The sequence below is a fragment of the Zootoca vivipara genome, chromosome 11 (assembly GCF_963506605.1).
Source record: "Zootoca vivipara chromosome 11, rZooViv1.1, whole genome shotgun sequence".
Taxonomy (NCBI): Eukaryota; Metazoa; Chordata; class Lepidosauria; order Squamata; family Lacertidae; genus Zootoca; species Zootoca vivipara.
Window position 1 is genome coordinate 55,226,854 of NC_083286.1, and position 13,103 is coordinate 55,239,956.

Here is a 13,103-nt window from a genome sequence, read left to right on the forward strand (position 1 = left end):
AAAGGACCTCCGGAACAGATGAGTTCGTAACCAGAGGTGGTACTGTACTGGTATATTGTTTAGCTGGTTTATCTATCACGATTTTGAAAACCAGATATCGCCCAGCCCTAGTTATCATCAATAAATTTGGTGCTGCTGCTGTTGTTACCCACCCTTCATGAGCAGGTCCCCAGGGCAGGTTACAACAATTTAAAGTCCCAAATTAAAAACAGTTACAGTCGCATCAGTTTAGTGATTCCACAGCCTGGGGCAATTTGACCTGAAGGCCCTATATCTAGCTTTAGAAGATCATATGATGCAAAGGAGAGAAACATGAGTAGAGAAAACCTTTGAGTCTCCCACTGAAGCCAAATCCACGGCACTGCTATCTTCTTCCCTTGCCGAGGAAGAAGCACCTTTTGCAGGGGTAATGGGTCATCCTGTCAACTTATTAAAGAAAGCAGCCTGGAGGACAGGGTTAAGCACCCCTCCCCGCTGCTGCTGCTTCTACCACAGCTGCAATGTTCAAAAACTATTGGGAGGTTCTCCAGCTCTAAGGCTGCGTCATGTTTGGCCCCGAGACACACGTGATCCCAGTCATCTTTGAAAAGTCTACCTTAGATTCTGAATAAACTCAGGCAAGGGGTGAACCGGAATCCCAGAATGCATCCCTTAAAGAGGACCAATAGTTTATTCTTCATCCTTGCAAGTCCTGCTCAACACCTGCTGGTTTTAATACAAGGATCCCTGAGAACTCCCACTAACCACCATCTCTTCTGGTATTGCAAATATTGTCTTTGTTCCTCTGAAGCACCAGCAGCAAAATACTTGTGGTGTCAGCAGGGATGTCTGTATGCCTGGCGGTGGGTGTAAGAGGATATTACAATTAATTGGATTTCAGGCATAAAGTGCAAAAATGTTTCCCATTGCCTATTAGTAAAGGCAGGAGGGGAAAGAGGCTCGGCAACAAACAAGCGGCAAGCCCCTCTCTCAGTCCTTAAAAAATAATAATAATTAGCGTGCACCTTTGAGAATGGATTGTTCTGTTTCTCTTAGATTAAGGAAAAATAAAATCCACTTTAATGTTAAGTATTCAGTCTCTGGCTGCCAGAAATTTGTTGGGACCTGGATGGTTGAAATCTTGACTTGTGGGGGGGGGGTAAGGTAGAGTTCAGACAGACTCAAATTCTTTTTGCCACTCGGTGTATTTTTGGCTCAAGTTCTTAGCAGAGGGCTTCGTGTGAGTGATCACATCGAGGAAGTCTTCTGTGGTGACTGTGTCCAGTTCAATTACAGGTAAGCTCCCGCTGTCTGCAGAAAGAAGAGCATGGGCCAACACACACACACTATTTGTTCATGTTACTGTCCCAGCTGCCCTGTCGATAGCATATACGTTGACAAAAGAAGAATGGGTGTGGCTACTACTCAAGTCTCCCCTTGAGGGAAGAAGCTGCGGGGTGGGGAGAGTTGGTCAGATGATGGGCTTGAGGGGGAATGCAATCCCTTGTCCTTATTCTAAACAAAATTTTTAAAAAATCCTTCCAGTAGCACCTTAGAGACCAACTAAGTTTGTCATAGGTATGAGCTTTCGTGTGCATGCACACTTCTTCACACTTATTCTGTGAGAGTGGGGTTTGCTGGAGGCACTTCTGGGGGGGGGGGGAGTAACAGCACCTCTTTAGCAGCAAAAGGGAACACAGGAGAAGGAAGTGGGGAAGTCCCCAGGAAAGTTGATGGGCAGAGAGGAGGTATCTAAAAGATTCCTAGCTATCCAGGCGAGAAGCAGCACTTCTGATGAGTTAGTTGGGTGTAACTGAGACCATCAATCCTATCTCCTCGACACTGAATGGGTGTTGAAAGTTTTGAAATGGTGGCAGCTTGAATAAACAAAATGTCTGCAAAAAGGCTTCTGGAAAAATTTATTCCGCTGCCCAGGTGAGGTGGAGAAGAGATATTGCCATTTATTTTTGGCTCTACTGGCAAAACAGCCTCGGGCTGTTGAAACATAACAGATGACCACGTCTTGGCTGAATACTCCTAGAAAGGGTTTTATGCTCCCTCGTTCACTTTTAAATTTACAAGTGGTAGGATATGGGCAGAGCATTTCCAGTAAAAGACAGTGAATTCACCAGTTTCCCTTTCAACTCAGCTTGCTTGGAACATGAGAGCCTGGCTATCTGTAATGGAGACTCTCATGAGGTTTCTCCAGGCCAGCACTGAAACTTCCCTCTGAGGTGCCAGGCCATCATATCAAAAGTTGGATTTTTTTGGGGGGGGGGGGGCTTCGTAACAGGAAATAGAATGCCTCAACTGCAGTTCGTCACTGGAAGATAGCTAGCGCCTGGCTCCTTAACACAGCACACTGCAATAGCAGGTGAGTGGCTGTACAGCTTGAACGCTCAAAAAACTTATTTACTTGTTTTTATTAAATTTCCATACTGCCCTTCATTTGAGGATCACAGGACAGTTTACAATATTGTTGGTATCCATCTGTCTCGAGAGACAATGGAGCTACACCCCAATCAAACTGCTGTATTAGCAGCACCGAAGTGACCTCCCTGGGATGCAAGCCTGGGCAGCGACAAGACCCTCCCCCCTCTCAGCCTTGCGAATGTGGTCCAAAGGAAAGCAGAGCAAGACGTTTGGCACCAGCTTGACTGCAAGGAGATGCTGGAAGGGGGCATACTTCCATTCTTAGGGACTCCACTCCGGATTTGTGCTGGGTTCACTCCTCTTCCCAAAGATGTCCCCCAAGGCAGTGGAGGTTTAGAACCACAGTTTTCATTCTCCTAGATGGACTACCTTCCCATGTGGACGAGCCCCACCTGCCCCTCACTTCCCTCTGCAGCACATGCAGAAACCGCCTTCTTGACCACTGGACCCACTCTTGGTCTCGTCCGCTCAATCCACCAGAACCTGTATTCACATGCAGGGGAAGTCCCTATCTCGCTGGGGGTTTGGGACCCATCCGCTACCCTCACCTAGTTTAACCGGCCTGTCAAAGCCGTTCCCAGGGTGTGGCCGCTGTCGCATGTCAACAGCTTCTAGGAGGCACGGCTGAGCTGGTTTACAATATAAAAACACAAAAACACAGATGTACCTGGCTGGTGATTTTCAAGGGCGCTGAAGATTTTTCTCACAGGGCGCATAGCAGCTTCTTTGCAGACCAGCTTGATGTCAGAACCAGAGTATCCTTCCATCTCCTAGTAAGTAAATTAGGAAAGACACAGTTCAGTCTCCAGGAACTTCCCAATGCAAATGGGTGTAAATGTAGCATTTTGAAGAACATGGAATGTTTCAGAAAATGATTGAGGTCCAAAGGAACGCCCCTCCACAAGCTTGTCCATTTAGAATATGGCTCTCTCTCTTCCCCCCCAATTATTTCCCCCCAATTCCTGCCCTGCTGAAGTGAAGGACCAACCATTCCTCAGTACACGCTGCTCTTGCTTGCCCAGCTCTCTAGCCTCTCAAATGGATGTTGCCTCGCTCATTGATGCCAGGTGGGTACTTCAGTTTCATCCCAGTATGTTTTCGAGCACAATTCAAAGTGCTGGTGCTGACCTTTGAAGCCCTAAATGGCCTCGGCCCAGTATACCTGAAGGAGTGTCTCCACCCTCATCATTCAGCCCAGACATTGAGGTCCAGCTCCGAGTGCCTTCTGGAGGTTTCCTCCCTGTGAGAAGTGAGGTTACAGGGAACCAGCCAGAGGGCCTTCTCGGTAGTGGCACCCGCTCTGTGGAACACCCTCCCACCAGATGTCAAGGAAACAAACAACTAGCTGACTTTTAGAAGACATCTGAAGGCAGCCATGTTTAGGGAAGTTTTTCATGTTTGATGTTTTATCGTGTTTTTAATACTCTGTTGGGAGCCACCCAGCGTGGCTGGGGAAACCCAGCCAGAAGGGCAGGGTATAAATATTATTATCATTATCATCCTTTGCTTGTGAATCTCGTTCCAAACAACCCAAAAGTAGCAGACATGGAGGTTTCCAAGACCAGTCTCCCAGCCAGGAGAAGGCACAACCTCAGAGCCAAAATGGAACTGCGTCAGGTGCCTTTAAAGTTGGCCACCAAAACACGACTCTTGGGGTGGTGGGCCTCCTTTCTGTTGAGTCAGCTTGGCACATGCCCAGGCCTACTTACGATGCACTGTGTGCATATGCCTTGTGTCACGGTCCCGCCTGGACCTGTACAGCACCACTGGATGTTTTCAAGATCGATTGGTGCTGCACCAATGACATGTTGTATCCCAGGCTGCAGCTCCCCTCAGACTGCCAGCTGGATACTTGCTATTTCCCTTCTCAGATGACACAAACCAGGATATGATTTAAAAACAACAAGTTTAGTTTATTTATTGGTACATATGCGTGCGGTTACTGGATTGTTAATATTGTACATGAACTTAAAACGTTGCCTAAACCGGCCTATACCTTCTAAGTTATACAACACAACTAGTTTTATATCACACTGCTATCCTGTCTGTATGTTCCTACCCCCCAATACTCCACCTAGCTCTCTGACTCTCACAACCCAACCAACTCTGACTTCACTAGCTTACTCAACTCCAACTCCAACTCCAACTGCAACTGAACTCCAACTCCAACTCTCCCCCATTGCCACTCGGGAGGGGTTTTTATCCCTTGGCTGAGCCCGCCCCTGAGGGTTCTAACTGTTCCAAGCTTAACCCCTTACACGCTGGGTCCTGACTCAGGGCAAATTGCCACACCTTGCTCTCTGTGAAAACTCCCTGTGAGGTGCAACCGTTAACAGTGATGGCCTCTCCTCACCTGACTGAGTAAGCTGTAGTCCAGCTCTGTCCTCAGTTGGACTCCGCCGCTGTTGCTCACGGAAGGAAGCCAGTGCTGAACCATCGCCTGCCTTGCCTCTTTATTCGGGAGGTCCACCAGGATCCTCTTCTCAAGCCGACGCAACATCGCGTAATCCAGTTCCCTAGAGAAGGAAAGAGAAGGGAAGAATGACCGTGGCTACAGGGGCCCGTCCGCCATTTTCTGAAGTGCTGGCTGCGATCTCTAGAAAATCACGGGAAAGGGTGGAGAGGGATCGCAAGTCCCAGACTGAGGCAGGCTCAGTTAGGGCAGGACTTGTTCACAAGTGCACTTTTATGCTTGAACAGAGATTGCAGGGGGTTGGACTAGATGAGCCTTGGAGTCCATTTCCAACTCTATGATTCTCACATGAGGACGGCAGAATCAAGCAGGAACCTGCGTGCGGGAATGGGCTATCAGTGAACTAAGATCAGACCATCAGAACTTAAACCTCAACATACAGTGCTTTACAACAGAGGCTGTTCACGCTTCCATATTTAAATCACCGAGCCTGCAGTAATCGGGCGGCGTTGTTATTATTATTAATAAGAATGCAAGGTTTGCTGCAGGAAGAGGGACAGAGATGGCAAAAATCCCCTCTCCACGTTTTTCTGTTGGAAGAGGAAGAGTCTGCTGGATCAAAAGCCTTCCATGAGTGCAACAGCACCAACAGGACTTCCACCCAATATGCTAAGAAGGATCTGGATAGTACGTATTTTCAGCTGTTCCACTAGATCTACGTGACATTAAAAAAACTGAAGGGTTTTATCCTCAAACTTTTAAAAGTCGCCTTTTAATACCAATGAAATCCAACCTTGCCTATTTATAGAGCATATCTTTCCTGAGCACTGGATGCTTTAAGCACCTTAAGCGTTTCTTTGCTGAAACCCTTCTTTAGCTTAGCCATAGTAAATAACTTGGCCATCAAGCCCCTTTTTAAATATTAGCAGCTGGCTTGCGCCGGCATATGTTGCCTTTACGGAGGATTATGCACTCCTGCGGCACAAACAGCAAGAATGGCAGGAGCAAAGTAAAAAGCTCCCAATTAATCTTTGAAGGCTTTAACCAAATATCAAGGCTTTTTACTGCTCTGGGTCTAAGTAAAATCTTTATCTGTGTTTAGAGGCTCACGCAAATGTATTCAAAGCGTACTCTCCGGATATCTTACCAGGGCAGGTTGGAAGCCGCTAAAACAAAGACAAGATCATCTGACCGGGCCAGGCCATCCATCTGCACCAGTAATTCCGTTTTCATCCTCCGGCTTCCTTCGTGTTCACCGCTACCAAGATGTGGAGGATGGAGAAAGGGAGGGGCGGAGTCAATGTTATTCCCTGGCCCGCATCCGGACCGCTGCCATTACAGAGACAGGGACAAGCTCAGAAGCAGAAACCCATTCATGGGTTTTGCATCTCCCTGTCTCACCCAACCCCCAATTCCAAGTGCGGTTAAGTTCCATGAGATAAAACCTAAGCATTATGTCCAAACTTCATGACGATTAATGCCCAGAAGTTAATTCTGCAATGAATCCACTCATATAAGAGCACTAAAACGAAAGGAAATGCACACTTTGGAGTTTTATCTTTGCATGCAGATTAATGCAAGAGGCACTGAGCAGATCCCAAAGCCAGCATTTAGTGAGAAGGCTATTAAGTCGTAAGTTAGATCAGCCTGGATAATTACAGGGAACAGAAACGGGCCATAGTTCAGTGGCAGTAGGCAAGCTTTGTACATTCCCAATAAATGCCAGGAAATATGGACTTCTGGTCTGATTCAGAGTGTCTTACTAATCCTATATATCCTTGTATCAAACTATGATGCAAACTACTGAGGAGCTCTTCTGGGCAAGCTCTGCCGAAACAAATGGGAGCAGCACAAAAAACACATCTGTAACCGTTCGCTACTCCCTTTTGGCTGAATGTGGGACATGCAGGAGAGCTTCGTAGCAGATTTTGTCATTCTTTGGTACAGGCAAAGTCTGCATTCTGCAACTGGGCGACAGCCAATTTTACAGGTTTCCATGGTGAGATCTTGTGCTCTGCTTGGGATGTGCTTGACGGTGGAAGTTACTTTATCATTTATTTATAAAAATATTTATCTACCACTATATCATCGAGAATAACAAAGCCATTTACAATAGCATTTGTATATAATAAAAGTACATAAAAAATTTAAAAACAAAGACCGTCAAGCAACTATTATGGAAAGATGAATTCTGAACTGCCTGAAGAAGCCTGGTGGGATGGAAGGATTTCCAGCAGATGTTTAAAGGTTGGAACAGAAGGCACCTGCTGATTCACTATTGGAAGAGTATTCCACAATACTGGGTTGATGACACACCAACGAAAGGCTCCATTTTGATCCCAAATGAGCCTTGTCAACATGGAAAATAACCTACAACACTTCTGCAGATGATCTCCGTAATTAAGCTAGGATAAAAGGGTCTAGGCCAGGGTTTCCCAAACTCGGGTCTCCAGCCTTTTTTGGATTACAAATCCCATCATCCCTGACCACTAGTCCTGCTAGCTAAGGATGATGGGAGTTGTAGTCCGAAAGACATCTGGAGACCCAAGTTTGGGAAACCCTGATCTGGGCGGTCCTTAATCTAAGTCGCCCTGGGATTTGTAGATTAATTCAGAGACCTTGAACCTGGCTCAGGAGGAGAATGACTGTACGGACGGATGTTGGCTGGGATGTAAATGCAGGTGGGTGGACGAAAAGAGGGATGTGGAATCTGTAGCCCTTCAGATGCTGTGTGACTACAACTCCTCTCGTTCCTGACCATTGGCCATGCTGGCCGGCACTGATGGAAGCTGCATTGCACCATCATCTGTAGGGCCACAGATCAGGGCTGGAGAAGGGCAAGGCCCAGGGAGAACCCTAAGAGCTGGGTAAAGAGACCTAGAAGTTTCATCTGGCCCTGGGTCTCAGGTTCCCCACCCTTGACATAAACTGACATAAACTGACATACTTGCTGATTACACTTATATTCCAGCTTTCCTCTGGGGAGCTCAGAACAAGACTATACTAGGTAGCAGATCAGACCCAGGCATGCTTAACCCAGGGGGAAGGCTAAGTAGCTTGAGTCACAGACCTACTGGCACAAACAGTTTGGATTTCTAAACATACTGCATTTGTTCCTTTATTTGAACATAGGGATGCTCAGAGTCAGAAGTGGAAGAACGAGATATACAGAAGGGAAAACATATTTTTCTTGCAGTTAGCAAGGTAGGTTTATTTCTGAGCCGTTGAGGATCGGCCTTATGGAAAACAGTCGGCAAAGGGGTATCCCCCACTTGAACGTTTGTTACCCTGGGGTTGTGCCTCGTTGGCTCATGACGGACTCCAGCTCATCCAGGAAGATTGTGGAGGGGGCGTGGTAGCGGGCAAGTTCAAATAACACCTGTCCAAAAAGAAAAGGGGAGGAGGGAGAGACAGCTAAAGTCAGGAGGGACAAATCTCCCCACCGCCATGTTCTTGCGCACCTTCAGTTGCTGGGATCACAAGCGGGGAGAGCGCTGTGAAACATGGACCACTTATTAACGCCATCTCCAACTCCTCGAAAGATTTCATCAGTGGTGTCTCTGGAAAATTTTACACATAACTTGAGAAGACAGGCGAACTAATGCCAGTGCACTGGAAGAAGCAAAGATCATCAGTGATGAAGCGATGATTCTTCAACATGAACTTCGTTGGACTGGTCATGTTGTTCAGATGCCTGACTATAGTCTTCCAAAGCAACTACTCTACTCCAAACTTAAAAATGGAAAGTGTAATGCTGGTGGTCAACAAAAGAGGTTTAAAGACTCTCTCAAGGAAAATCATTAAAAATGTAGTATAAATACCGACAACTGGGAAACACTGGCCTGCGAGCACTCCAATTGGAGAACAGCCTTTACCAAATGTGTCGTGGGCTTTGAAGACGCTCAAACTCAGGACGAAAGGGAGAAACGCGCTAAGAGGAAGGCACACTTGGCAAACCCTCACCGTGATCAACTCCTGCCCGGAAAACTATGTGACCACTGTGGAAGGACGTGTAGATCCAGAACTGGCCTCCACAGTCACTTACAGACTCACTGTTAAGACTGTGTTCATGGAAGACAATTTTACTTGGCTACGAGTGATCGCGAAAGAAAGAAAGAAAGAAAGAAAGAAAGAAAGAAAGAAAGAAAGAAAGAAAGAAAGAAAGAAAGAAAGAAAGAAAGTTGCACTCAGGTCCCTTAGGCATCTGACTGGCCATTGTGAGAACAGTATGTTGGGCTAGATGAGCCCTTGGACTGATCCAGCTCTTTTTACATTCTTTCTTCCTGTTCTTTTCAATGGGGCTTGTAGAACTCAAATTTTGGGGCAGGAGAAGAGCAACATCAGGTACACGCATATCTTATGCATGTTCATAGAACCATAGAATTGTAGACTTGGAAGGGACCCCAAGAGTAATCTAGTCCAACGCCTGCAATGCAGGGATCTCAACTAGATCATACATGACAGATGGCCGTCCAACCTCTGCTTAAAAACCTCCAAGGATCATATGATGAACCACTTATGAACTGCATTGCTATGTTCTTCCTGCACATTCCTCTTTAACCTACATTTACAATTATTCCGTTCACTGCAGACCATTTAGATAAATCAGTTATTACCCAAAACAAAGGTATTAATGTCAAACACATGAAGCTCAGGCTTCATTTGTTTTCACTGCATATATTAAAAATGCTAAACTAATTGGAACTTCCAAGTGTGGTCTGGAATAGAGCCAAATGCTGTACATTTTTGGCTTTGATGTAGTTAGACTGTAGAGAATGACAATGTTCACTTACTCATGTTATGTCATTATGATCTTATGATCCATTCGGAGAACTGAGGGTACAGAGTTAATAAAATAAAAAGCTGCACTTGTTCTGGGCTCTGGCTGCCAGAGAGAGAGAGAAGGAAACGCAGGTGCCAGAAGGCTAGTTGGAGAAAATATCTGAAACGCTGCCTTGGTTTGGTAGGCCAAACCACTTCTTAAATCTGGACGGCTTATAAAAGAGGAGAGAAAGAGCAAACACACACAAATAATCCTGTCTTTGCATTTTAAATCTTTTCTCCTAAATCCTACCCAAGTATATGGAGAATAATAGGATAGAAGAAAATTATTCCAGAAAGGGATTCTGGGCAAATCCTAAAAGAGCACCAAGGATTAAAACATCCCCCTTTTATGTATTGTTGCCCCATATATGTTTTTAAATAAGGGGTTTTTAAAAACGTAAATGCAAGTTAGAATAAAGTTGGGTTGGTTGGACTAAATAGCTTCCGTTTTCCTGATCAAAACACAACGTGGATAATCCCAAGTATTACACAAAATGAGATTTTTCTTGGATTTTCTTTTTAAACTAAGGATGATGGCTTATTTTTCTCTACAAACAGAACTCTTAAGGAGAGGTAAAACCCAATATCCTGTCACTTTTAGCATCATGTGTTCTTGCTTTCCTTGCTTAAAAAGATGACTGCATTCAAACTCCATTCTGACACAAACTCCAGCATGGGTCTGAAGTTGCAACTTTAATCTTTGCCGTTAATGGAACCACATACTGAGAGCCTAATTCACTGCTGCAGCCAGATGATTACAGATGGATTATGCATTTACACACCAGTACAGAAAGAAAAAGGCCAGATAACTTAAGAAAGGTGTCATTTAATAATAAAAGCACCTAGCCCTTAGAACTCCAATGATAGGTTTAGCAGTGTGTGATCAGTGCGCTAACAAACCCTTGGTAAAATCTCCAAAGACAGAGTGGGGTAGGATTTCAAGTGCTTCTTGGCCTGTCATTGCCCTCCCCATAACTAGCAAAATTATGCAAAACTAAGAAATTTTATTATAATTTATGTAAGGCTGTAGAATTCTGCCTTCATTTCTTTTTGGTAGCACCGAATATATGTTACCTTGGTCAGGTATAGATATAGATAAGGTAAAAGGTAAAGGATCCCTGGACGGCTAAGTCCAGTCGAATTTGACCATGGGGTGCAGCACTCATCTCCACTTTCAGGCCGAGGGAGCCGGCATTTGTCCATAGACAGCTTTCCGGGTCCTGTGGCCACCATGACTAAACCGCTTCTGGCGCAACAGGACACTGTGACGGAAGCCAGAGCGCTCAGAAATGCTATTTACCTTCCCACTGCAGCAGTACCTATTTATCTATTTGCACAGGCATGCTTTCAAACTGCTGGGTTGGCAGGAGCTGGGACAGAGTAACGGGAGCTCACTCCGCTGCGGGGATTCGAACCACCAACCTTCTGATCAGCAAGCCCAAGAGGCTCAGTGGTTTAGACCTCAGTGCCACCCGCGTCCTGATATAGATGATACAGATATAGATATACAGATACAGGTCTAGGTGGACCTTGCCCTGTTCTAGCAAGGAAACTCTTGCATCCCTAAGACAAACTGAAGACTCGGGATCACTTAAGTTAGGCTAGCTACACCTTCCCTGTTCCAGAAAGTAAACTCACATTTGAATGGTACAAAGCAAGAGTTGGGTGGTGGGGCTTCTAGAAAAGAAAGGCGGGGAGGGGGAAGAATATATCCATTCCTGCGTTAGGCCACCTCACTCACAAGATTCTCTGCCAAACACTGCGGATTTCCGCCAGGACATGAGAAAAACAGAAGGCGCTCTTACTTTCACAAGCTTTTCTGAATCCCCCCTCCATTTGCTGACGATGGTGGATGCCGAGATGTTGAAGAAGGTTGTGTTGCATTCAGTGGCAACAGCTTTGGCTAGCAAAGTCTTCCCAGTGCCTACAAGGTGCAGGAAAATCAGTCAGCACTCAGTCTTGACATAGGCGCTCCTCAACATTTCTCCCTCAGCTATTTGGTCAGAAGAGGCATACCTCCATTAAAAATCCCCAATTGACCATTTGAAAGGAGTTTGGAAAAAGTGAAACAATTTATCGGCAGTGGCGTTTCCGTAACAATCACTCGACCAGCATTCAAGCAAGTGTTAGCTGGGAAGAAAACCTTGTCTCTCTGTCTTAACACTATCATTCAGGTTTGGGAGAAATAATATTCTCCCAGGAATGGGGGGACTAGAGATAGGAAGAAAGGGTACTATTGAGATTGTACGTAGCAGCTAAGTCACAGACCTGCTTTCCTTGCATAAAATAAACCCTCCCAAAACAGATGCAGTGACCGTTTTTTAACCATTCTGTCAATAACACTCCCAGTCTTTGGAGCGGTTTTGCAAGGGATTCGCAGGTGGTGGTGGTTGCTTTTAAAAAGGCATGCATATGGGAAACATGTCTCTTTAAAACATTCTCCTTTTAAATGGAGAACAGCAACTCTGCAGCCAGAGGGTCAAAAATGGAAGCTGATCTTGCATTCATCCATAGCTGCCAAGTTATCCCTTTTTAAAAGGGATTTTCCCTTATGCTGAATAGGCTTCCTCGCGAGAAAAGGGAAAACTTGGCAGCTATGCATTCATCTCACAAGATATGCAAGGCTGCAAGAGAAGTTATGGGGCCAGGTCCACACAGTGGATGTGAACAATATTGAAATATGTTATGTCTGCCTTCAGCCAGGAGTAAGAAAGGTGTTTACCCTAAGGGAAGGGGATGCATAAAAAGGTCTCTCAAGCTGTGGTTTAAGGGAATGCGGGAGTTCATTCGCAAACTGTAGTTATTAATTATGCACAGTACCTGGGGGCCCGTAGAGCAATAGTCCTTTCCATGGAGAGAGGATGCCAGTAAACAGTTGTGGATACTAAGCAGAGAAAAATAATATCAGAATTAAATAATAATTCTTGGGAGTCAAACTGCAATTTTTGCAACCATTTTGGGCACCCAAACGACCACCACCCCAATATGTTGATTTCGCAACAGTTCATCTGTAGAGCACGTGAATTATGGGGGCAGTTTGCAACTGAACTCCATGTGTAACTGACACAGAGAAGACATGCAATAAACTCGAGGCAAAATAGCAACCTCTTGCAGATTCTGCTTCGCAGACTTCCAGCTTCACCAAAGCACGTAAATGAGAGAGAAGAAAGGTCTGTTTTGCAGGCATATCCTTGGGCATGTCTAAAGGTATTGTAAGCAACAGTGGGGTGGGTGGGGATGGAGACAGGGCAGTCTATCTTTCATTACAGTCATCCAACAAATACTCTACAGCTCTGTGACTTAATCTATGACCAGTGATGGCTCAATGTAAGGTTTCTTAGGGCTGGGGTAGCTCAGTCGATAGAGCATGAGACTCTTAATCTCAGGGCCGTGGGTTCAAGCCCCACATTGGGCAAAAACATTCCTGCATTTCAGGGGGTTGGACTAGATGATC

At 45.5% G+C, this 13,103-nt stretch overlaps 1 protein-coding gene across 3 annotated transcripts in view; it reads right to left on the minus strand.

Annotated features, from left to right (window-relative positions):
* Nucleotides 1–67: 67 nt before the first annotated feature.
* KATNAL2 (katanin catalytic subunit A1 like 2) overlaps nucleotides 68–13,103 on the minus strand; it is a 31,225-nt gene continuing 18,189 nt past the window's right edge. For all 3 annotated transcript variants that reach the window (XM_035100586.2, XM_035100585.2, XM_035100587.2), the window contains 7 exons: nucleotides 12,470–12,533; nucleotides 11,455–11,573; nucleotides 8,113–8,204; nucleotides 5,973–6,083; nucleotides 4,766–4,928; nucleotides 3,080–3,182; nucleotides 68–1,290 (listed from right to left, as the gene is read on the minus strand). In XM_035100586.2, the coding sequence (XP_034956477.1) occupies nucleotides 1,151–1,290; nucleotides 3,080–3,182; nucleotides 4,766–4,928; nucleotides 5,973–6,083; nucleotides 8,113–8,204; nucleotides 11,455–11,573; nucleotides 12,470–12,533 (792 nt within the window). In that variant the 3' untranslated portion in view covers nucleotides 68–1,150. The remainder of the gene's footprint in view (nucleotides 1,291–3,079; nucleotides 3,183–4,765; nucleotides 4,929–5,972; nucleotides 6,084–8,112; nucleotides 8,205–11,454; nucleotides 11,574–12,469; nucleotides 12,534–13,103) is intronic.